General features: G+C 41.1%; 1 protein-coding gene across 1 annotated transcript; it reads right to left on the bottom strand.

Moving 5' to 3' along the window:
* Positions 1-543: 543 nt before the first annotated feature.
* On the bottom strand, positions 544-25,496 carry cnpy3 (canopy FGF signaling regulator 3). Its single transcript, XM_072595445.1, has 6 exons — positions 25,245-25,496; positions 17,007-17,130; positions 13,521-13,617; positions 9,807-9,929; positions 3,609-3,726; positions 544-3,087 (listed from the first exon to the last, which is right to left on the bottom strand). The coding sequence occupies exons 1-6, from the start codon at positions 25,345-25,347 to the stop codon at positions 2,834-2,836; spliced, it is 819 nt and encodes a 272-aa protein (XP_072451546.1). The 5' UTR covers positions 25,348-25,496; the 3' UTR covers positions 544-2,833.
* Positions 25,497-26,572: the final 1,076 nt, after the last annotated feature.

The following is a 26,572-nucleotide window of genomic DNA, read 5'->3' as shown; positions in this document are numbered from 1 at the left end:
ATGAACAAAAGAGGGTGAACGATGCATGTTAAGCAAATTCTTCATGTAAGAAGCAAGTCAAATATAATAGGATGAGAGGGGAAGAGAAAAATAAGCATGGCACAGAGAGAATGGAACTGGAGTGGTGATCACAACACAAGGAAATGCAAAAGTCTTCTACCGACACATGTAAATAGCAAGCAAACAGTAAGTGTTGAAATGGGCTGGGCCAATGAGGCATCTCAGGACAAGGGGAAGTCCTGTCCTGCCAGAATTGTGCTACAATGAAGGCCAGAAATCATTTGACATATCACGTGTATTTTCTGAGAATAACATTCACCTTACCCACATAAGCACAATAATCTTCCTAGCTGAGAGACAAAAGAGGGTCTTTCATCCATACTTGGAACATTAGTTCAGCAAGAGACTTTGCACCAGGAGGTGGGGGAAGGAGAGTTGACGTTTGCCTGGTTTATCCAATGATGAATTAATTAAATTAATAAAAGGCAGACAAAGAAAATTCTAGCCAGAAATTATTTAGGACACACTTGTAGTAAATAAAGATTAAATACACGACTGTTAGCTATTTATTGAATGTTGAGGTTTAGAAACTGCAAACAAAAACAAAAATACAGCTAATCAGCCAGCTTCTAAGAGTTCTGATAAACAGTTTCATTTTACATTTTCCCTCAATTCTTTATTTACCTTTATTTTAGTTAAAAACAACTACATTCCAGGTTTTGCATAACACTGCAGCATTCTTCCCCAACAGAGATCACCTAGGTGATTTTCCAACCAATCAGTGCCTCTGGAGTCTGAGGAACTTCACAACTCCCACCCACTTTCCTTGTATGTTTGAGGACAGAAGGGAAGTATAAAACACCAATCTTCAGCAGGAGCCTGTTATGGTAGAATAGTTGCGAATGCATACATACTCTGCTCTGGGATTCTGAAGCACTCTACCTATATTGACTAACACCTGCTGCCAGTGACAAATACTTCTGATAGTTGAATAAGAACAGTTAAATTGGATGATTTCCAAAGAAGTCTAGAAAAACACTTCAAAATTATTGGAGTAACCAGTCATTAAGTAGTTTTAAATTATTCTGACATTATGAAATTGAGCTCCCAGTAAGTCAGTCAATCAGAACGAGCTAAAGGCCACATGCAACAAACATGGTTAGAAGGAAGGCTATCATTGTAGTTTTAATAAATATATAAAAATTACTTCTCCCAGAGGTTTATGTCTCTATATTTGTGAACATAAATGTTGTGAACTTCTACATCATTGTGCCCCAAATTAATAGTGTTTTCCATTGTCAGAAACAGTAACACCACCATTAGATACTGATTTACAGAAGTCAACAGGTGGGTTAAGTGGAAAACTCCTAATATCAACATAATGGTGTCTGTTGCAAGACCAAGTACAGCAAATCCAGGGTCCTTTATTTGGGAAAAATAATTTGGATCATAAGCATGTGTGTATATCGTTTGTCTCTATCAATTTAAATAAATTCAAAAATCACACTAATGAGAGTGGATCATGAAAACCTCAAGACCTGATTCTGCATTGAAATTGCATCTTTAAAACAATGAACATTTTTTCACCTTTCCTGCTGAGTTTTATCATGTGACTTTGCACCAACCAGAAGCAAGCAGTCAGCCAATTTAAATCCAATTGGCTGACAGAATTTTAAAAATTTGATCCCTGGAGTATCAGTGTGCCAGGCAAGGCCAGCATTTGTTACCCATTTGTTATTGAATGCATGCATTTATGTAATTGCAATGTTCAGCAATAAATCACTGTAGTGCATGTGGAAGAATTAAATATTTTTGTCACCTGGTGTACAGAACTGACATTTTACACTAGCAACATACATCAAATTAGAGCAAGAGGGCCATTGATTTAAGCTGACTAGGTCAAGTTCTGTGTTTATTACATGGAATTCTCCACAATTTTTAAAAATGCATTTTAGAGGTAATTTTGCAATCCCATATGGCTTTCCAAAGAAATGGAAAATCTACAAATCTGTCTTGAGTATACAATGGAGCTGTTATTCTATGCAACAGAATCATTTGTTTATAGAAACTAAATAAGTGGACATTTTTAAGCTGGTAGTTGAGATCTATACATGAGATGCATTTCTAAATTCCTCTCCTTTTCTTGAAACTGAAAACTAGTAACCGTGAAATGTTACAAATTAATTTTATATTTCAACATTGGTATGTTCTGGATCTCTTTCAGTGTTTTGATGATCTGGAAATCATTGGATTTGCTTTCAAGCACACCTCACAACATTGCTCAATCCAATGTCAAAACACTATGATCACTTCAAAACACCTCATATTCTTTTAGCATTTAGAGACTCTATTCCCCAATTACAAAGCAAAATTGACAAATTAATTCTAAATTCCCATTCATTGGCTAAACTTCTGGAGGTATGATACAGATTAATTTTCCTGTTCCCACAACTTTGGATCTATGTACTGAATGAACATTTAAAAAATATCCTTAAAAAGGCAGATTAGTGGCATTCAAGCATAAAAACCTCAACAGTAACTTGCTTCAATTCAAGCAATCAAACAGAAGACACAGTCCATGTATCATTTGACATCACTGTCACTGGAATTTGGAAAGGACAATAAAAAATAGGTTGTTGCAGTAGATCATTATTAAATAGACAGACCAACAGTCAGAAAACTGACATTTTCCCCCACTGTATCAGATTAATTTAAAGCTATTTAAATTCAAATTCTTGAAACTGATCCACTGGGTTTAAGTTACTGTCCACTTAACAGCAATGGCCTAATACACAGTTCTGAATCAATACTTTCTGGCCTAGTCCTTCAGTCTTTAGAGTTCATCAGGTCTGTGGGATGGAGGTGATTTCTGTTGGTTCTGCTCATCATCAGATGACATGTCTTTTCCTCCTTCTTGGTCAGTGTCCTCTTGTTTCTTTATCTTCTTTCCTTTTTTCTCTTTCTTATTTTCCCCTTCCTTATCCTCTTTGCTCTTGCTTTTTTTCTTTTTTTTCTTCTTCTTCTTCTCCTCCTCATCAATCGCTGCAGGGTCCCCTTTCTGGCCACTCCAAATCTCCTTCAAGCACCCTGAAATAAATTCAAATAAGTGCTTTAATTATTGATGCACTTTTGTGCTTGAACCTTTGGCAAACTACTTTTGCTTCCTTTAGCACATCAAGGACAAATTATGCATTATTGCATTGCTGCGTTGTGAAAATGCAATGGTTCCGTTTATGTGTCCCCAACAGATGCAACATATCATTTGTCTCCACTCCCAATGGTAAAGATACATCATTTAACATCACCTTTTATGTTAGAGACTATGGACAAAAGCAGCAAATACACGCTGGGGGGTCATAGATTTTGTATCTCTTTCATCTTTATGTACCGACAGAACTGGCAGATAGATTGGTTACTCCAAATACAACTGTACCTTTAACTGTCAAAAGATGCCAAAGCACTCCAAAAGAGATGGGGAAACAGTGTTTTATTCTTTCATGAAGTTACTATGGCCACTTCTATGGTTGTTCTCTATCTGCAGCAAAAATTTAAAGTAGTTTAAACACAATGCATGTCTTCAGGACTTCTAGAGTTAGAAAGGTTTATACCTGTCTCATAGGGCTTCAGAACATGCCGTTCGCAGAGGAACATGGTGAGGTCTTCCTCCTGATGATTTTTGTACCAGTCCTCAATAACATCTTCATACTTTTCCACCATGACATCACACTGGGTTATAAAAGAGAGAGAGGGAGAGAGGGAGACACACACACACACACATACTTGTAAGTTAGACAAGCACCAACAGTTTCAAGGCTTAAAAAGGGAAGTATATTTATCTACATTGCTAACTAATCCTAAAAAAGGTCTAAAGATATACTACTGGTATCCTGATCATTTCTTGGATTTTTTTGGTTAATAGCATTTTGTGAAGAATATCTCACAAACACAAAGCAGTCAGGATACGTTTTAGATTTACCGGTATCGTAGCACAGAGCTTAACAGCTGCAAAGTACTTCTAAAGGAGTGTGAGAAACCAGTCTTGTCCCACATGTTCTGCCATCTCCTTTCAGTGCTCCTCCTGCTCCTGATTGTAAGGGTTAGAATCCTCAACCCTTTTACTTCCTCCAATATTTTCCGAATGACATTCGTAGGACATAGCCTGGTCCTCATTAACCATTCCATACCCTCCCTGCTACAACCAAAGCAAAAACTATGTGCCAGTATAAACTATATGAATATTTCTCAAAAACTGAAAAACCAGCCGTTTCAATATGAAATGGGTTTTATTTATTTTTGGAAATCAGAGAAGCAATTACCTTTGATTCATATACATTTTACATATATTGTCATGATCAGCTACATAAAGATCATAGTCACTATGTAGTACACTGGCAGATGGAGCCCAAAGTCAATACAATAAGGGTATTAGAATGTTTGGATTCGCTTTCATGACATCACACAACCTTGTACTGAGCAGTGTCAGAACACAATTATCCACCACTACCTATCTTGAAAACAATGTGTTCATTTTGTGAGTAAAATTCCCAATCACAAGTCAAAATTTGTAGCCAAAAGTAATTTTTCTTTTGTCTTAGAGTCATAGAGATGTACAGCATGGAAACAGACCCTTCGGTCCAACCCGTCCATGCTGACCAGATATCCCAACCCAATCTAGTCCCACCTGCCAGCACCTGGCCCATATCCCTCCAAACCCTTCCTATTCATATACCCATCCAAATGCCTCTTAAATGTTGCAATTGTAACAGCCTCCACCAGATCCTCTGGCAGCTCATTCCATACACATACCACCCTCTGCGTGAAAAAGTTGCCCCTTTGGTCTCGTTCATATCTTTCCCCTCTCACCCTAAACCTATGCCCTCTAGTTCTGGACTCCCCAACCCCAGGGAAAAGACATTGCCTATTTATCCTATCCATGCCCCTCATAATTTTGTAAACCTCTATAAGGTCACCCCTCAGCCTCCGACGCTCCAGGGAAAACAGCCCCAGCCTGTACAGCCTCTCCCTGTAGCTCAGATCCTCCAACCCTGGCAACATCCTTGTTTAGATTAGATTACTTACAGTGTGGAAACAGGCCCTTCGGCCCAACAAGTCCACAGCGCCCCACCAAAGCGCAACCCACCCATACCCCTAACCTAACACTACGGGCAATTTAGCGTGGCCAATTCACCTGACCTGCACATCTTTGGACTGTGGGAGGAAACCAGAGCACCCGGAGGAAACCCACGCAGACACGGGGAGAACGTGCAAACTCCACACAGACAGTCGCCCGAGGCGGGAATTGAACCCGGGTCTCTGGTGCTGTGAGGCAGCAGTGCTAACCACTGTGCCACTGTGCCGCCCAAATCTTTTCGGATCCCTTTCAAGTTTCACAACATCTTTCTGATAGGAAGGAGAGCAGAATTGCACGCAATATTCCAATAGTGGCCTAATCAATGTCCTGTACAGCCACAACATGACCTCCCAACTCCTGTACTCAATACTCTGACCAATAAAGGAAAGCATACCAAATGTCTTCTTCACTATCCTATCTACCTGCGGATCCACTTTCAAGGAGCTATGAACCTGCACTCCAAGGTCTCCTTGTTCAGCAACACTCCCTAGAACCTTACCATTAAGTGTATAAGTCCTACTAAGATTTGCTTTCCCAAAATGCAGCACCTCGCATTTATCTGAATTAAACTCCATCTGCCACTTCTCAGCCCATTGGCCCATTTGGTCCAGATCCTGTTGTAATCAGAGGTAACCCTCTTCGCTGTCCACTACACCTCCAATTTTGGTGTCATCTGCAAACTTGCTAACTGTGCCTCTTATGCTCTCATCCAAATCATTTAGGCAAATGATAAAAAGTAGAGGGCCCAGCACCGATCCTTGTGGCACTCCACCGGTCACAGGCCTCCAGTCTGAAAAACAACCCTCCATCATCACCCTGTCTTCTACCTTTGAGCCAGTTCTGTATCTAAATGGCTAGTTCTCCCTGTATTCCATGAGATCTAACCTTGCTAATCAGTCTCCCATGGGGAACCTTGTTGAACGCCTTACTGAAGTCCATATAGATCACATCTACTGCTCTGCCCTCATCAATCCTCTTTATTACTTCTTCAAAAAACTCAATCGTTTGTGAAACATGATTTCCCATGCACAAAGCCATGTTGACTATCCCGAATCAGTCCTTGCCTTTCCAAATACATGTACATCCTGTCCCTCAGGATTCCCTCCAACAACTTACCCACCACCGAGGTCAGGCTCACTGGTCTATAGTTCCCTAGCTTGTCCTTACCACCCTTCTTAAACAGTGGCACCACGTTTGCCAACCTCCAGTCTTCCGGCACCTCACCTGTGACTATCGATGATACAGATATCTCAGCAAGAGGCCCAGCAATCACTTCTCTAGCTTCCCACAGAGTTCACGGGTACACCTGATCAGGTCCTGGGGATTTATCCACTTTTAACCGTTTCAAGACATCCAGCACTTCCTCCTCTGTAATATGGACATTTTGCAAGATGTCACCATCTATTTCCCGACAGTCTATATCTTCCATATCCTTTTCCACAGTAAATACTGATGCAAAATATTCATTTAGTATCTCCCCCATTTTCTGTGGCTCCACAATTAGGCCGCCATGCTGATCTTTGAGGGGCCCTATTCTCTCCCTAGTTACCCTTCTGTCCTTAATATATTTGTAAAAACCCTTTGGATTCTCCTTAATTCTATTTGCCAAAGCTATCTCATGTCCCCGTTTTGCCCTCCTGATTTCCCTCTTAAGTATACTGCTACTTTCTTTATACTCTAAGGATTCACTCAATCTACCCTGTCTGTACCTGATATATGCTTCCTTCTTTTTCTTAACCAAACCCTCAATTTCTTTAGTCATCCAGCATTCCCTATAGTTACCAGCCTTCCCTTTCACCCTGACAGAAACATACTTTCCCTGGATTCCTGTTATCTCATTTCTGAAGGCTTCCCATTTTCCAGCCGTCCCTTTACCTGCAAACATCTGCCTCCAATCAGCTTTTGAAAGTTCTTGCCTAATACCGTCAAAATTGGCCTTTCTCCAATTTAGGACTTCAACTTTTAGGTCTGGTCTATCCTTTTCCATCACTATTTTAAAACAAATAGAATTATGGTCAATGGCCCCAAAGTGCTCCCCCACTGACGCCTCAGTCACCTGCCCTGCCTTATTTCTCAAGAGTAGGTCACATTTTGCACCTTCTCTAGTAGGTATATCCACATACTGAATCAGAAAATTGTCTTGTACACACTTAAGAAATTCCTCTCCATCTAAACCTTTAACACTATGGCAGTCCCAGTTGATGTTTGGAAAGTTAAAATCCCCTACCATAACCACCCTATTATTCTTACAGATAGCTTAGATCGCCTTACAAGTTTGTTTCTCAATTTCCCTCTGACTATTGGAGGGTCTATAATACAATCCCAATAAGGTGATCATCCATTTCTCAGATCCACCCAAATAACTTCCCTGGATGTATTTCCGGGAACATCCACCCTTAGCACAGCTGTAATGCTATCCCTTATCAAAAATGTCACTCCACCTCTTCTTTTGCCTCCTTTTCTATCCTTCCTGTAGCATTTGTATCCTGGAACATTAAGCTGCCAGTCCTGCCCATCCCTGAGCCATGTTTCTGTAATTGCTATGATACCCCAGTCCCATGTTCCTAACCATGCCCTGAGTTCATCTGCCTTCCTTGTTGGGCCCCTTGCATTGAAATAAATGCAGTTTAATTTATTAGTCCTACCTTGTCCCTGCCTGCCCTAACTAACTGTTTGACTCACTTCTGTTCTCAGCTGTACTCATCTCAGATCGATCTCTTTCCTCACTATCTCCCTGGGTCCCACTCCCCCACCTTACTAGTTTAAATCCTCCCAAGCAGTTCTAGCAAATTTCCCTGCCAGTAAATTAGTCCCCTTCCAATTTAGGTACAATCCGTCCTTCTTGTACAGGTCACTTCTACCCCAAAAGAGATTCCAATGATCCAAAAATGTGAATCCTTCTCCCATACACCAGCTCCTCAGCCATACATTCATCTGCTCTATCCTCCTATTCCTGCCCTCACTAGCTCGTAGCACTGGGAGTAATCCAGATATTACTACCCTTGAGGACCTCCTTTTTAAAATTCTACCTAACTCTCTATAATCTCCCTTCAGAGTCTCAACCTTTTTCCTTCCAATGTCGTTGGTTTCAATGTGGACAATGACCTCCTGCTGGCCCCTCTTCCCCCGTGAGAACAATCTGCACCCTCTGAGACATCCTTGATCCTGGCACCTGGGAAACAACACACTATTCTGCTTTTTCCTCTGCTGGCCACAGAAACGTCTGTCTGTATCTCGGACTACAGAATCCCCTAACACAATTGATCTCTTGGAAGCCGACTTACCCCTCGTTGCATTAGAGCCAGTCTCAATACGAGAAACTTGGCCGTTTGTCCTACATTCCCCTGAGAATCCATCACCCCCTACATTTTCCAAAACAGCATACCTGTTTGAAATGGATATATCCACAAAAGACTCCTGCTCTAGTTGCCTACCTCTCTTACCCTTCCTGGAGTTAACCCATCTATGTGACTGTATCTGAGACTTTCCCCCCTTCCTATAACTGCTATCCATCACATATTGTAGCTGTTGCAAATTCCTCATCGCTTCGATTTGTCTCTCCAACCGATCCACTCGATCTGTTAAGATTTGCATCCAACAGCATTTATGGCAGATATAATCCGCAGTAACCCTTAAACTCTCTTTAAACTCCCACCTCTGACAAGAAGTACATATCACTGCAAAGGCCATTTTTGCTCCTTCACAATCTACAGACCCAGAAAATAACACCGTCTTATTCCTCTACAAAACAGTGCACCAGATTAAATTAATAGCTATGGCTTATATTTTAAGTTTAATCAAGAGACTTATCTCCAAAAACATATAATCAAGAAAGAATCCACTGTACCCACTACTGCAGCCTTTCTATTGGACAGATTTAAAACAACAATTTACTTATCGGATTCTGTGCTGTGAACTTCACGTAACAGTCCCTCCAAGATTAGTTGTGAATTTCACTGTTTGTTAATTTTCCCAGATGCACTCCGAAATCCAGCGATACACGAATTCAAACAGCAAAGGCGGTAACTGTGCAGGTTTTCTCTCTCTCTCCTGCACTGTCCTCACCATGTGCTTCCTTTGTCTGCCCTTCTCCCTTTTAAACGGCTGTTGTTTTGACTTTTTTTTCCCCAAAGTTCCAAAACAATGCAACAGCATATAATTCTAGAATTCGAGGAAATCACCTCCAACACCTAAAATACCTCAAAAAAAAGGAGCAGCTCCTACAGCCAGAAATTTTTCCTGTCCTCCATCTTGGATTACCCAGAATCCTTCCTTACTTTCCTGAAGGCAGTTAACTGTGTATGATATGTTCCAACGGATGTTGAGTATCCTCCAATACCTTGCTTACATGCCCATGTGTAAGGCTGGACTGTAAATGCCAAAAGCATGGCCAAATTCAAATGTTATCACTATACATAAATGTCCACACTTTCAGGAAAGATCACCAGACAGTTATCAGGAGCTGGAATTCAGGTTCTCCCCTCCTGTTTGTAGCACCTCCATGTCCTACAGGTGACAAATTCAGAATGTTCCTGGCCTTAGGGCAGTCAGTGCATTTCACAATGAAACATGAAGCGAAGTGAAAATAATTGTATTTGGTATCATTATTTTTCCTTGACCATCGCCCCCCTTCACTCGCAATCTGCGAGTTGTAGATCAAGTGGTCTTCACATACCTGCTTCTTCATATCAGAGACCTCAGCTGATGTCTCATTCCACAACTCATAGGGAATGTCCATAACAACTTTTACACCTTTATGAACAAGACCATGGAGAGTCTGGAATGTCTCACTCATTCCCTTAAGCGGAAAGAAAGAAAATAAAGCTTAATAACTCTGCACTCAGTGCTATTTCTCCTCTTTCTTTATTATAAAAGATACATTCTACCATTGTTTGTAGCTTATTGCTTACTTTACAGTACCACACATTATTCTGATCTCCTGGCCACCTCTCCCAAATCAAAATCAGTAAATTGGTCAGCAGGAAGACGAATGAAATGTTGGCCCTTATTTCAAGAGGTAGGAATATAAGAGTAGGGAAGTCTTACTGCAACTGTACAAGGTGCTGGTGAGACCACATCTAGAGTACTGCAACAATTCATTGGAAGCAATTCAGGGAAGGTTCACTAGGATGGTCCCTGTTGTCCTATCAGCAATGACTAAACAGTTTGAGACTCTACTCACTGAGGTTTAGAAGAATAAGAGGTGATCTCATTGAAACATATAGGATTCTTGAGGGATTTGACAGGGTAAATGCGGAGAGAATAATTCCCCACATTGGAGAATCCACAATCAGAGGCCATAGCTTCAAAATAAAGGGGCACCACTTTAATACTGAGATGAGGAGGAACTACTTCTCTTCGAGGGTTGAGAGTCTTTGGAGCTCTTTGCCACAGAGACCTTTGGGCAGAGTTATTGTGTATAGTTAAGGCTGAGATAGATTCCTGATCAGTAGGAGAATCAAGGATGACGGGGAAAGGACAGGAAAATGGATGTGAGGAGTGTGGGATCAGCCATGATCCTACTCAATGGCATAGCAGGACTCAAGGGGCCAAACGGCCTACTCCTGTTCCTGTTTCTTGTCATCTATGGTCTTTTTCAGTGACTCACTTTTTCCATACTTAAAAGGAAAATTTTAATTTACAGGATAAAAGAGGGACCTTGTATTACTGGGTGCTCCACATAACATTCAGACTGGCTGCTCTGAAGATATGATTTATCTCACTGGCAGTAATGGATCACTTTGTGACATTACTGGGTCAATGATCCCTAAATCTGTTAAGTGATCAGGTTAGATTACTTAGTGTGGAAACAGGCCCTTCGGCCCAACAAGTCCACACCGACCCACCAAAGCGCACCCACCCAGACCCAGTCCCCTACACCTAACACTATGGGCAATTTAGCATGGCCAATTCACTTAACCTGCACATCTTTGGACTGTGGGAGGAAACTGGAGAACCCGGAGGAAACCCACGCAGACACAGGGAGAATGTGCTCCACACAGTCAGTCGCCTGAGGCGGGAATTGAACCTGGGTCTCTGGTGCTGTGAGGCAGCAGTGCTAACCACTGTGCCACCGTGCCACCCAGTAAATTGGTCTGGTTTTTCAGCCTTAAAAGAATATAAAAGAATATAAAGACAAGGAGATCTTTAATGGCTTGAACTTTGCATGGTAATGATTGAGTAATCACCATCATTACTCAAGGGCCTATACAACAATCTGAGAAATCCACATCCACAAAGAATAACCCAAAAATTCAGAAGTCATTGGCAGTAATTTTATCATTAAGATGATGCACTGTTAAGTCCAGAGATGGCAATTAATGAGAAATCACTGAACTGGCAATAACTTCCATTAGTCTTACTGCAAAATCCTTTGAAAAAAGTTACACCTTGTTGAATAAAATAGCAATCAACTAATTTTATAATTACTGCAAAACATCCTCACTGGCCCAGAAAAGCAGATTTTAAATTTGTGTAATGCAAAAGGTTGCAGTTCCACTCCTGTAAGGCCATGCAGAAGAATCTGTTGATGTTAGACATCTTGTTCTCAATCTGTTCCCCTACTACCATCCTCCTGGGCATGTCCAGATTCATGCATGGGCAGAAACGACATCTGCCTTTATCAAAAAAGTATGAACTTTCCTCGCGCTGCTGTATTCTAAAAATGTGCATGCGTGCATTGGTAATACAATCTTGAGATCTGACGTGAAGCCTCTTTAGGCAAGTTCAAAGAGTCAAAGAGATGTAAAGCACAGAAACAGACCCTTCAGTCCAACTCACCCATACTGACTAGATATTCTAAATTAATCTCATCCCATTTGCCAGCATTTGGCCCATATCCTATTCATGTACCCATCCAGATGTCTTTTAAATGTTTAAATGCCTCCATCATCTCCTCTAGCAGTTTGTTCCATACATACTTACTGATGTTATTTAAATAGATTAATTAATCAGAACAAAACTACAGTTCTGTAATATCACAACCACTTCCTACCTGGGCACTTTAATTCTTTCATTGCTTTCAGACAAGAAAATATTGAATTTTAACAATCCAGTCTATAATTCATCTTGTCACGGTCTTGAGCAGATTTCAACCTTAGCAAATGAACCAAACAAACCAAAAGTATGTATTTCACTGATTGTTTGTTGGACACAGTAATGGATCTGAAAGGGTTAATCTGAGCTACGTAAAAACTCTGCTGTTTCATGTCTAACCCAGCAATTGGGTGGAGCATTGGGCAGTTTGGCAATATGAGAGCTCAGGCAGGCAGCAACTGGAGTCTATCCCAGTCTTGTCACAGAGTCAGGTGTCTTACCAACCCCTTGTTAGGAATAGAACATTGTTAATGTGACCTGTATATATTTTGAGATTAATAAACTACATCGTGTTATCTAAGATAAGAGCCTTTTGATTGAGAATTATTTTTGAGCTATCCTTCCCTACAGACTACAGGGAGTCTGTGCTTATTGCTGTCCCATTTAACAACGTTTCAATTTAACGTCACTAAGTCATTGGGGCCTGAAATCCTGTTAATGATCCGGTCCAAGATTCCTTTGAATGTTGTTTACCACATACCTAGCCACCCCGATTGGTGCTATTCTAATTTGAGGCTGCTTCCAATGCCCAGACCTACAGTGCCTACTACACAGAGCCCCTACTAACCTGTCACCAGGCAGACTGACACTGGTGCAGCCGTCCTCTCTGACTGTGCTGCAGATGCCATCTGTCACCATTCCCTCATACATCCTCCAGGACCTTCACAGGCCACTGCAGGAACTCCCACACCCAAGGCTGCTACCCCTAAGAGAGGGGAGGAAAAGTTACCGAGAACAACAGAGATCAACACGCCGTCAGCCAGAGAGTGGGAGATGGGGGTGGGCGGGTTGGCACAGGGATGCACAGGCCCTGCTATCACCTCAGTGCCCCAACTGCACCCTGGACTGAGGGGAACCTGGAGGTGGTACTGACTAGCAAGACAGGGTGCTGCAGACCCCTAAGTGGGTCAAAACAGTGAACTGATGCATTCCCAATAGGTGGTTCAGAGCACAATAAGCTCTATATCAAATTACTGACATTCTCTGCCCAACACCACAGGAGGAACATCAGCACCAAAACTGCACTTGTTCCTTTAGAAGGTAGCACCACCAGCTTCTCAAGGCAACTAGAGATAGGCAATAAACGTTCTTCCAGCCACGTCGTCCAAATTCCAAGAACAAACGACAAAGTCAATGATGAGCTGTGACTGAGTACATTTGCAGTCACTTTGTCACAAGCAAACATCCTTCAACATGAATGCCACTATATATCAAACACAAGGTCTAGAATGGCACCAAGCAAAATGTGGAATAAAACGTCTCTTCATTGAAGGACAGACTCAGTAGCACTTACCTTGGCAAAGCGATTACTCCCACTTCGCTCCTTATGTAAATTATATTCCAGCAATCGATTACAAATGTTTTCAGTTACTTCAATCAACCGGATGTCACTTTAAGAAAATAAAATGCATACATTGTTAACAAGAAGTCTTTTTGTTATATTAGAGTACTTTACTTTCTGACCCCAATGTAACAAACCTAGCCTTTTGCCATACTAAATATAAACAAACTGTAGGTGATGAATTGGAGATGCTAGTTTGTAAAGGTGCACTTCTGTAAATAAATGCTTCTAAAAAGTGTATAAAAATTAGCTCTAGTTTTATCCTTCGTCACCTGACTTATAGAATTATAACAACTACATCTCCTCATGGTTTTAAAGTTTTCACCTTCACTTTCAAATTGCCCCATAGTCTCACTCCACCCATCACAAATATCTCCTTTGGTATTACATACTCGTATACCTTATTCTGTTGATATCAAGGTATTCTTGGTCTTCCAATGTCTACGAATAAAAGGTTGTGTATTCATGCACTGCAGTTCCATGGCTTAAACATTTCTCAGTAACTCTCTTCTTCCCTTCCCCTCAAAAAACTGACCAGAAGTATTTTCTCCAAAGGTGCACTCAAATCCTCATCTCTTTATTCCTCCCATTCTTGCCCGCTACTTTTACATTAGCTTTCTTCTTTCATTTATTATATAAATCCTACAAATACAATCTATGTTTGCTAGTTCTGGACAAAATTATCTAATTCTGTAGAATCCTAAACAAAGTTATTATTACCTCTCTTCTTCCAGTAAGAACATGCCAATTCACATAATTGTTCCACATAATCAAATCCTTGTGATCTCTCAAATCAGTCTAGTTTCCTCTCAGTTGCTAGTGTCATGTTATTTTTCTAACGTACGTAATGGTAGGTTTCCCATATTTTCTCCTGACAGCAATTTACTGGAGTCAAGGTTAACCTGTTAAACCTACGTTGTATTAATTCAACCACTGTAGAGGCCCGTGATGCATAATTTGCTCCCTATGAAGAAAGACTAGTTTTAGATACTTCGGTTTAGAAAATAACACAAGAAAACTACTGGGGAAATTATTCAAAACTCTCCACCAGTCCACATAGCACATAAAACAGTACACCACAGGATCAGCCCACCCTGTCTGTGCTGACCATGTTGCCATTCTAAATCTCATTTGCCTTTATGTGATCCATATCCTTCTATTCTCTGCCTGTTCACCTGTCTCTCTCTAAATACCTCTTGAACATTGATAAAGTATCTGCTGTTACCACCCTCTGGGTGAAAAACTTGCCTCACATATCTCCTTTAAACTCTTCCCCTCCCACTGTAAATTTTTGCCGCCTATTATGTGACATTTCCACCCAAGAAATTCACTGACAATTCACTATCCAAGCCTCTCATAAACGTTCATATTGCTATCAGGTCACACCTCAGTCTCTGACACTTTAGCAAAAACAATCCAAGTTTGTCCAACCTCTCCTCATAGATAATACAATCTGATCCAGGCAACATCCCGGTAAACTTCTTTTGCACCCTTTCCAAAGCCTCCGCATCCTTATACTAAATTTGGCCGAACTAAAGTTTTATACAGCTGCAACATATTTACGAACTTTGACATTTTGTGCCCTAACCAATGAAAGCAAACATGCCATATGCCTTCTTTACCACCTTATCCACTTCTGTTGCCACTTGCAGGGAGCTATGGAGTTGCACCTCAAGATTCCTCCCTATGTCAGTGCTCCTAAAGGTCCTGCATTTACGGTATACCTTCCTCTCACAGTTAACCTCCCAGAATGCATCAACTCACACTTATCCAGATTGAAATCCATTTCTCCGTCCAAATTTCCAACTGATCTATAATCTGCTTATCCTTTGACAATCTTCTTCACTATCCATAATGTGTTGTCTACAAAACTTACTAATCAGATCACCCACATTTTCATCCAAATAATTTATTTATACTACAAACAAAACTGGTGTCAGCACTGATCCCTATGGGACACCACTGGTCACAGATCTCCAGTCAGAAAAATACCCCTCCACCCCTCGGTCTTCTATGACCAAGCCAATTTTGTTTCCAACTTGCCAACTCACCATGGATCCCATCTGAGTTAATCTCCTATACCAGCCTACCATGAGGCACCTTGTCAAATGTTTTAGTGAAGCCCATGTAGACAACATCCACTGCTCTACCCCCATCAAGTATATTCATTCCTTAAAACAGTCAATCAAATTTGTGAGACAAGGCCTCCCTGTACAAAGGGGGCGGTACAGTGGCTCAGTGGTTAGCACTGGTGCCTCACAGCACCAGGGTCCCAGGTTTGATTCCAGCCTCGGGTGATGTCTATGTGGAGTTTGCACATTCTCCCAGTATCTGTGTGGGTTTCCTTCGGGTGCTCCTGTTTCCTCCCACAGTCCAAAGAAGTGCAGATCAGGTGAATTGGCCATTCTAAATTGTCCATTGTGTTAGGTGCATTAGTTAGAGGGACAGGGATCTGGGTGGGTTACTCCCTGGAGGGTTGGTGTGAATTGGTTGGGCTGAAGGGCCTGTTCCCACACTGTGGGTAATCTAATCTAAAGCTGTGCTGACTATCCACAATAAGTGCATTCTTCTCCAAATGTGAGAAAATCCTGCCCCGAAGAATCTTCCCCCATAATTTCCCCATCATTAATTGAAACATTGCCCTTTTAAAAACGGTCAGCTAGCTTTTACTTTCTTACCAGTGAGAAGGTGAATTTTCTGTTTCTCAAAGTAAAGATTATGAGTCAGTGCTTGACAATTTTCTTACACCCAGTATGAATACCTACATCAGGTCAGATCCAACAGAACCAAATACAGACCAAAGTAAATTCTACTTTCCTGCAACATGTTCAAACTCCCATTTCAGAATCTCATCCCTGGTTGTTCCAAAATAACAATCCTACTTCCCAAACACTGATCATTTCTACAGTTTTCTGAGCACAATTGAAAATTGAAAGGTAATTTGATGCAATGAGCTTCTGTCAATTAAAGATATAGTTGAAGTTGTGCCAAATTTAAGTCTTCATTGGACAGGCATATGGATGTAAATGGAATAGTGTAGATGGATGGGCGTCCGATTAGTAAGACAGGGCGGCGCAACATCGAGGGCCGAAGGGCCTGTACTGCGCTGTAATGTTCTATGTAAATTAATTTAAAGGAAATTTCAGCCAGCAGATAAAGGAGATTTTCTAAATTCTCTCCTTCTCAGACGGGAGTTTGAATTCAGCCAAAAACAAAGAACAGTAATCTGCCTTCTACATCAACCAATCTTTGCCATATGAATGAATGTGACTGTATTTGCGAACAACAAATTCGAAATGTCTTCAGATGAAGCCTAGCAGCAGATTATCCAATTGTGTTTTTAGCAGGTCCAGAAAGAAAACTAAATCCCTCTTATCCTGATGAAGTAAAAACACCAGTATCCCTCAAGAAAAAGTGAACTTGCAGGAAATTGCTTACGAGTGCCTGTATTTTATTTTCGAACTCTTTCCTTCCAGAAAGCCGTATTTGGTATCAATCACCTCATTGGTTTTTCCTGTTTCTTCAAAAGCCAATTTCAATTCCACAGCAAGGTATTTGCACACTAAAGAGTGTAAAAAAAGATATCAAAAGAAAGAATAATCAAAAATGCAGACTCTGTTATTACATTAGAGAAGGAACACTGTATGTTACATTCTTTGAGCTGAGCTGGATTGATCACATAGCCAGATTGCATGATCCATGCTTACCAACATTAATCATGAAGAGAGAGCTCGAATCTGGGGTGTGCTGTTACATTTCTCAAGGATAGTGCTACAAAAACACTCTGAAAGCTGTGTTTAGTTTTGAAACCAACCACGGAGTCCTGGAAGCAGCTGGATTACTGCACCTGATACAAATAAAATAGGCTGCAGACTCCTTTGAAAGCAAGTGCACCAAGTCATAGAGAGGAATTGCACGTTGAGGAAATTCCAAGCCAGGAACTCCTGCAAAACTCTATTGTCTTGCCATTCTGTCCGGTTTGCAGCAATATCTTCAGGACTTAGATCGGTATTAACAATCATCTCCTGGAACCATAGCAAACACCCCAGGTGACCAACATGGTCAGTTGAAAGGGTGAACAACATTATTCAATTTATTGTGGATCCAAAGGCCATGTAACTGACCCAAAGATATATTGCAGTGAAAGGAATTCTGACATATATAAGAAAGAAAAGTGTTCTAAATATTTCGCAATCAAAACAAATGTGAAAATCTACTAAATATTTTGTAAATAGACATTTAATGAGAATGTAAGTAAACTGTTGATGAGAGTTATAAAACTATTCAATTTGGTTTTTAAATCCTTTTGGCCATCTTGATTACATAGATTGGCCATTTCTAGAGTCAAAAGGGTACAGCATGGAAACAGGCCCTTTGGCAAAACTAGTCCATGCCATCCACGTTTCCCGAATCTGAACTAGTTCTACTTGCCTGCAATTGGGCTATATCCCTCTTAAACCTTCCTACCCATTAACCTGTCCTAATATATTTAAATATTGTAAGTGTATTTACCTTTACCACTTCCTTTAGCAGTTCATTCCACATAGGCACCACTCTCTGGTGTGAAAACATTGCCCTGCAGGTCCTTTTAAATCTTACTCTCACCTTAAACTTATGCCCTCTAGTTTTAGCCCTCAGGGAAAAAACCTTGGTTATTCACCTTATCTATGCCGCCTCATGATGGTATAAGCCTCTATAAAGTCACCCCCCAGCCTCGTACGCCCCAGGAAAATAAGTCCCAGGCTATCCAGCCTCTTCTTATAACACAAACCTTCCAGTCTCGGTAAAATCCTTGTAAATCTTTGCGACACAGTATCTAGTTTAATAATATCCTTCCTATAGGCGAGCAACTAGAATTGTGTGCAGTACTCCAATTGTGGCCTTATCATTGTCTTGTGCAACTGTATCATGACATCCCATCTGCTGTATTCAAAACTCTGACCAATGAACACAAGCAGGAAGACCAGAACAAGCCAGGCAGCATCAAGAGATGGAGAAGTCAATGTTTCGTGTATAAACCTTTTTCAGGGCCAACAAGCATGCCAAACATCTCCTCACCATCCTGTCTACCTGTGATGCCACTTTTAAGGAACAATGTACCTGCACCCCTAGATCTCTCTGTTCAACAACACTCCCAAGGTCCCTGCCACTAACTGTGTAAGTCCTGCCCTGGTCTGTCTTACCAAAATGCAACATCTTGCATTCTTTGAAATTAAACTTCATTGGCCAATCCTCAACCCAGTGGCCCAGTTGATCAAGATCCCATTGTACTCTTAGATAACCTTCTCCAGCATGAGGCGTCCCACATGAAACACTGACTTATCTATCTCTTTCAAATAGCTTAAGAACGAAATGTTGACAGTGATCTTGTTTTATAATAGTGCAGTGATCACAGTATTGTGCTCAAATGAGTGATTTTTAATGCTGTTATTCAATTATGAAGATGGATTGAAGGAGTTATGATTGTTCCCATTGGAAAGAAGGTGGCTGACAGGAGATTTGATAAAAGGTTTTCAAAATCATGACCAGGTTGGATAGAGTAGTTATGGAGAAGCTGTTCCTGTTCATGTTGTGTTTTTTTTTCTTTTATGAGAGAGCATAGACTTAAAGTAACTTGCAAACAAAACAAGGGTGATGTGACAAAAAAACTGTTTTCATACAGTCAGTAGCTACAGTATGGAATATACTGCCTGGAAATGTGGTGGAAGAAGGTTCAACTGAGGCACGAAAGAGAGCAGTGGATGATTATTTGGATGGAAATGGTGTGCAGGGTTATGGGATCAGAAGCAGTGCAGGCACAATGAGCCAAATGGCCTTCCTCTGTGCCAGAACAATGCCATGGTTTTTTTTTGCCACATTAGCTTTTATCAAGTACCCCAAGCATTCACTGATAGATGTGCAGAGCAAAACCTTTTCAAAGCAACCTTAACAAAACACCTTAATTCAAATCTTAAAACAGCACTATGCTATCAGTTTAATATTTCTATGCACCATGACAGTCATCTTAGAAAGACTGACAATTTTAAATAGTCATTTGGTAGTAGGGAACTTGAGTATTGCTGAAAAAAAACATTTTGTTGAAGCTTTTCATATTGCACTCAACAGAACAATTCACAAATATTAAAGAGGTTATTGCTGGCCCTGAAAATATTTCTTAATATACATTAATAACTTGGATGTGAATGTACTATACCCAAGCTTGTAGGCCATACAAAAATAGGTGCAAAGGCAAGTACTAAGGACAACACAATGAGTCCAAAGACGTATGTGGACAGGTTAAGTGAGTGGATAAAAATGTGTGGGGAAATATGAAGTTATGCACTTTGGCAGAAGAGGTGAATATTATTTAAATGGGGAAAGTCTGCAGAAAGGTATAGAACAGAGGGATTTGGGAGCCCTTGTTTATGAATCACAAAAATCGAGTATCCAACTACAGTAACTAATAGAGAAGGCAGTTGATTGTTGGCCTCTACTTCAAAGGGAATGGGGTGTAAAAAGAGAGAGCTCTTGCTAAAACAGTACAAAGCACTAGTCAGACCACAGCTGGAATACTGGCAACAGTGTTAGCCCTATTTTCTAAGGGAAGATATACTGGCTTTGAAGACAATCCAGTGAAGGCTCGCTTGACTGATTCTAAGTATAGAGGGATTTTCTTAGGAAGAAAGACTAAGTATGTTGGGTTTGTAATCATGAAAGTTTTAAAGAATGAAAACTGACATTACTGAAATGAATAAGATTCTTTGGAGGCTTGACAGAGTCGTTTGTTTCCTCTTGTGGGATAATCTGGGACCAAACAGCATAAACTCAGAGTAAGGTATCACCCACTTAAGACAGAGGTGAGTCTTGCTAGTGAATCTATGGACTTCTTTGTAGCACAGGACTTGACTCATTAAGCATATTCAACACTGACAGAGACAGATTTTCAATCATTACAGGAATCAAAGATTTTGGAGATAACACAGGAAAGTGGAGTTGAAGATTATCAGATAAACCATGATCTCATTGAATGGTGGAGCAGACATGAAGGGCTGAATGACCTACTTACATTCCTATGTCTTCATGTCTAAATAGGAAAACAACATTAAATGCTGTGGGAGAGAAGAACTGTGAATATGTTTCGATTAAATGTGTTTTTTTCAAGTAATGCCGACACTTTTGTTAATTTGAAATGAACTCCCAACCACCTTCTGTTTGTCATTTTTATGAATGACTTAGACGCAGGCATAGGCGGACGGGTTAGTAAGTTTGCAGATGACATTAAAGTCAGTGGAGTAGTGGACAGTGTGGAAGAATGTTGCAAGTTGCAGGGGGACTTTGATAAACTGCAGAATTGGGCTGAGAGGTGGCAAATGGAGTTCAATACAGCTAAATGTGAGGTGATTCATTTTGGCAAGAATAACAGGAAGACAGAGTAGTGGGTCAATGGAAAGATTCCTGGTAGTGTGGCTATGCAGAGGGATCTTGGAGTTCATGTACATAGATCCCTGAAAGGTTGACATCAACGAGGTAAAAACAATGACTGCAGATGCTGGAAACCAGATTCTGGATTAGTGGTGCTAGAAGAGCACAGAAGCTCCTTGGATGCTGCCTGAACTGTTGTGCTCTTCCAGCACCACTAATCCAGAACCCAGGTTGATAGTGCTGTTAAGAGGGCATACGGTGTATTAGGTTTCATTGGTAGAGGGATTGGGTTCCAGAGCCGCAATGTCATGTTGCAACTATACAAAATCCTAGTGCGGTCACACTTGGAATATTGTGTACAGTTCTGGTCGCCCCATTACAGGAAGGATGTGGAAGCATTGGTAAAGGCAGAGGAGGTTTACCAGGATGTTCCCTGGTCTGGAGGGAAGCTCTTATGAGGAAAGACTGAGAGACTTGGGTCTGTTCTCATTGGAACGAAGGAGGTTAGGAGGGGATTTGATAGAGACATACAAGATGACCAGGGGGTTATATAGGGTAGACAGTGAAAGTCATTTTCTGAGGATGATGATGTCAGCTTGTACTAGGGGGCATAACTTTAAATTGAGAGGTGATAGATTTAAGACAGATGTCAGAGGCAGGTTCTTTACTCAGAGTGTGGTAAGGGCATGGAATGCCCTACCTGCTAATGTAGTCAACTCAGCCACATGAGGGAGATTTAAACAATTCTTGGGTAAGCACATGGATGATGATGGGATAGTGTAGGGGGATGGGCTTAGAATAGTTCACAGTGTGGTGCAACATTGAGGGCTGAAGGGTTGGATTTGCGCTGCATTGTTCTATGTTCAATTGTTGCTTTGCTCATCAGTTAATGAATACAATCGGTTCTGACTTTTTCCTGAAACGGAAAGAAATGCAAGAAATGACAATGCTGTCCCAAAACAGGAACAATTGAATTTGGATTCAGTTTGAAACAAGCAGAAAACAAAAGGAACTTTAGATGTTATTAACCTACAGACACAATTTATAAGCATGTTACTGAGACTTTGGGTTTGAGTTATAAGGAGGGGCTGGATAGGCTGGTACTTCTTCTTCCCTGGAACGTACGAGGCTAAGGGGTGACCGTAAACCGATTTATAAAATCATGAGAGGTATAGATAAGGTGAATAACCAAGGTCATTTCCTCAGGGTAGGGGAGCCCAAAATGAGTGGATGTGCACTTAAGATGAGAGGAGGAAGACTTAAAAGGGACCGGAGGGTAACTTTTTCCACACAGAAGGTGGTGCATATATGGAACGAACTGCTAGAGGAAGTGGTAGAGGTGAATAGTATTACAACATCTAAAAGACACTTGGACAGGTACATGAATAGGAAGGGTTTAGAGGGATATGGGACAAAAGCAGGCAAATGGGACTAGTTCAGTTGAGGAAATCTGGCTGGCATGGACAAGTTAGACCTATTTCTGTGCTGTATGACTATGATTCTATTATAATTGCTTAGCGACGTACTATTTTACAACTTGAAAGATAATAGCCAAAAGTATGAGTGAGAGGTCAAACAGCAACAAGTGACACAGAGGACTGCACACTCAGTGAGCCTATCACAGACCACAAAACATGCTTATTTGATGTGACTAAATCAATCTAATAGCGTATCATAGTGAAATACATATGCCTTGGCCAAAAAGATTTGACAGTAAAATTACAATATAAACTGATTCTCTAACAAGGTATGTCCAGCTGAGGTACAGAACTCATCTCCCCACACATCACCCACTCCCTCCCCCACACAAAAACCAACTTTTTGAAATCCTTTGTTATCAACTACAAAATGTCAATATGTAGCACATACAAGATCACAAGACATGGCACAGATGGGTAAGTCAAAAATGTACATCAAGATCAAGAAAGTATTTGAGTGAGTGGAAAAACGAGCAGAGCAACGGGTAGGAGGGAATGTACAAAACGTCAGAAGGTTGGGTCGGGCAGAAGCACAGAGAAAGGAGAGTGGCCAAGGAAGGTTTGATGTAAAATAAAGATTGCTGAACTCTCATATTAATGTTGAAAATTGATTATTTCCACATTAATATAACATTCCAATTTCCGATTTCAGGACCTTTCTGATTTCAACAAGCCAGCTGATTTGCACTGAATTACAAGCTGCTTGTATTGAATCTTCCAATGCACTATGAAAAAAAATCACATTTTTATTCCAAAAATGTAATCTCAGGATGTCAGGACAAATATTTATTGCTCATCCTGAGTTGTCCTTAAGAAGTTGATGTTTAGACACCTTGTTGAACTATTGCAGTCTGTGTGGGAAATACACTCCCATCATGCTGTTTGCTAGCCAATTCCAGCATGTTGACCCAACACTAATGAAGCGACAGCAGCAGACATCCAGGTCAGGATAATGTTTGTGACTTGGAAGAGAACCTGGGGGTGATGGTGCCTTTATCCCGTTATATTGAAGAGATCATAGTTTTGAGATGCTGCTGAAAATCCTTGGCCAGTTACTTCAGGGAGTTCTATAAAAAGTGTTCTTAACATTGCCACAGTGCACAGTTCTACAACCCCCACCCAGTACATAATAGTTTAATTTTGTGGAATCCCTGGAAATTCATGAATATTTCCAGGAATGCTTGATTGGATAAATCCAAATGTTTTCCTGATTCAATAATCAATCTAACACTTCCCTAAAAGCTGAGGTTGTCACTCACTCCATCCTTTTTGATGGAAGCACGTTTTCCTTAAGTCTCATCCCCAAGATTTATAGAGGCATCCCACTCCCCCAGTAGGGATTAAAAATCAATTCTCCATCTTTCTTCTGCACCTCCCAATTGACAATTCTGATTCATTTTAGGATGAGGCTTTCCAATTTAAGAGGGAATTCCTAACTGACAATGACACCTGGAATTCCCACTTGCAGCACAGACTGAGGTACTGAAGCTGAAGTATCCAGTACGAACATCAGTTGGGAGCAGCAGCATACATAAATCCTTGTTTACCTGCAAAACATGAACAGCAGTCTGAAATGAAAGCTGGTGTTCACTTTCAGCATATAGTTACATTGAAACTGCACAAAGGGAAATGGGAGCAAGTGAAATCACAATTCATGTTTAAATCATTTTAGCTTTCTGTCTACATCACAGCAGAAATGTGATGCTGCTTCTTCAGCATCCAATTCAAGTCTGGCAATAGTCCACGCTCTCCTCCAGATTACCTTAAGGGGAAAGGGAATAGAAGGCTACGATAAGATGAGAAAAAGAGAAGCTCAAGAGACACATAACCATAGAATGGACTACTAGACAGAACGGCCTTTCTTGTTTCTGCAGAGGGCTCTGGAGAGAGTAGTTAGGCAGAAACTTCCCACACATGAAAGGATTGAGAACATGATTCGGCGGTGGTCTTCACAGGTTGGCAGCTGAGAGGATGTTTCCTCACACTAGGAATCTAGAACTAGGGAATCTCTTTAGCAGGTGAAAAGTCGACCTGGATAATTGAATGTACTTGAGGTTGAATTAGACAGATTTTTAATATACAAAGGAGTCAAAGTTTACAGGGTTGAGGCAGATTATAGGCAGAAAAGGGAGTTAAGACCACAATCAAATGACCAACAATTTTCTTGAAGGTGTAGCAGGCTTGATGGGGAATTGGTCAATCCTGCTCCTTATTCTTACCATCTGAATGTTTCAGACATTATTCTTTTTGTTGAAAGTTCCTAATGAGAAATATTATAAAGTTGGATTGGCAGCAGTGCATGCAGCATAACAGAAAGCTTAAAAGTACTCTTGAAAAAAGTAGTTTCTCTTCCCCTTTTCCATCAATTCCACTTTTAACTCTGCGTACTCAATAAAATCAAACTGGAATCTGAATATTCTGCATGAAAGCCTATAACCATTAGAAGCACACTGAGAAGTTCTATTGTACTGCTGTTTTCCACATTGGGCATAGTAGCCAAATCAGGGTGCAGTTCATTTTAATAAGTATCATGGACCCATAAGGGGAAGTAGCCCTGCTTTCGAATAGTGCCAAAATGTTCCCGGCAGATAATTTGTTAAAGAAATTATGAAATACACTACAAACATTTTTTCCTACAATGAATGGTAATAATTCCCGATTATCCCTTTTTATACTGTTCGGAGGGTGAATACTGATTTTTAAACAAAAAAAATATAGTCTTAAAGCACGGAACGTTTGTCAGTGTATGTGTAATAAGTGCAGCAGCCAACAGTGTAGTAAGAAGTGGGACACAAACCTTCACATGTATTGGGGAGTTTCACCCAATCGGAATCATCGTCGCCCCAGACTGGCCCAGAGAATAGCAAGAGGATTGATATCAGCCTGGTCACCGTCAGCATATTGTTGTGACCATTAATGTAACAAAACAGAATAGAAAAGTGAAAATTAAAAAGCTGGTCAGTGGTCTTGTTCAATTGCCTTATCCATAAAGCCCAGGGCTGACTTCACCGAGAAATTGACACAGCCGGTTACGTGTTCACGTTGTATCCATTTCCTCCTCGCTCCAACCAATCCCCGCGTCCGCCGTGTCCACTCTGACCAATCACGGCCACGCTAACAGAGCACGCGCAGCGCTCAGCTGTTTGTCTGGTGGGGAGGGGAGTGGGGTGGTGAGTAATTGGAAAGATGGAACATGGCAGTGGTGGTCAACGAGCAAAGCCTATCAGTCCTCGTAAAGCTACACGTTCTTGTTTATTTCATACACTCGTCTCTCACTTCTTTCCTCCTACATTTCGACAGCTTACGATAATGGGCTCTTGCGCTTTAGCCCTGGCAGCCTGGCTAGATTATGATAGAGGAGCAAATTACTGAAAGTGCTGGAAGCTGTATTGAAAATAACAAACGCTGGAGATCACAGGGGGTCAGAGAGCATCCGTGAAGAGAGAGCAAGCTAACGTTTCGAGACTCGATTACTCTTGATCAGAGTTATAATAGATGACAGATAGATATATAGGATCCCATGCTATAATAACTCAGTTTTGAAGAAGGGTCTTTTGACCCGAAACGTTAATTCTGCTTTCTCTCCACGGATGCTGCCAGACCTGCTGAGTTTTTCCAACAGTTGGGGCGACATGGTGGCTCAGTGGTTAGCACTGTTGCCTCACAGCACCAGGGATCCGGATTCGATTCCAGCCTCGGATGACTGTCTGTGTGGAGTTTGCACGTTCTCCCTGTGTCTGCGTGAGTTTCCTCCAGGTGCTCCAGTTACCTCCCACAATCCAAAGATGTGCAGGTCGGGTGAACTGGCTATGCTAAATTGCCCACAGTGTTAGGTGCATTAGTCAGAGGGAAATGGGTCTGGGTGGGTTACTCTTCAGAGGATCGGTGTGGACTGGTTGGGCCGAAGGGCCTGTTTCCATACTGTAGGGAATCTAATCTAATTGCTGTTTTTGTTTTGGATTTCCAGCATTCACAATTCTTTGTTGATTCCTTCCCCCACCCCCACCCCCACCCCCAACACACACACAGACGAGCACTTTCAGAAGGAATGTAAGCAGAATCTGTGTCTGTTAGCAGAATATTAAGGTAACACGGGCCAGTAATCCAGAGGCCTGGTCTAACAGT

Source organism: Chiloscyllium punctatum, chromosome 25 (genome assembly GCF_047496795.1).
Source record: "Chiloscyllium punctatum isolate Juve2018m chromosome 25, sChiPun1.3, whole genome shotgun sequence".
Lineage (NCBI taxonomy): Eukaryota > Metazoa > Chordata > Chondrichthyes > Orectolobiformes > Hemiscylliidae > Chiloscyllium > Chiloscyllium punctatum.
The sequence above is the reverse complement of the archived record's forward strand: the minus strand, read 5'-3'. Positions and strand labels throughout refer to the sequence as shown.

Bases quoted from the DNA above. Each gene is read 5' to 3' on its own strand.
- cnpy3 (XM_072595445.1), bottom strand. From the start codon at position 25,347: ATGCTGACGGTGACCAGGCTGATATCAATCCTCTTGCTATTCTCTGGG. The intron at 9,930-13,520 runs GTAAGTGCTACT...TTTCCGCTTAAG, and splicing joins GGAGTAATCGCTTTGCCAAG to GGAATGAGTGAGACATTCCA. The intron at 3,727-9,806 runs GTATGTGAAGAC...TTTATAACCCAG, and splicing joins TCTCTGATATGAAGAAGCAG to TGTGATGTCATGGTGGAAAA.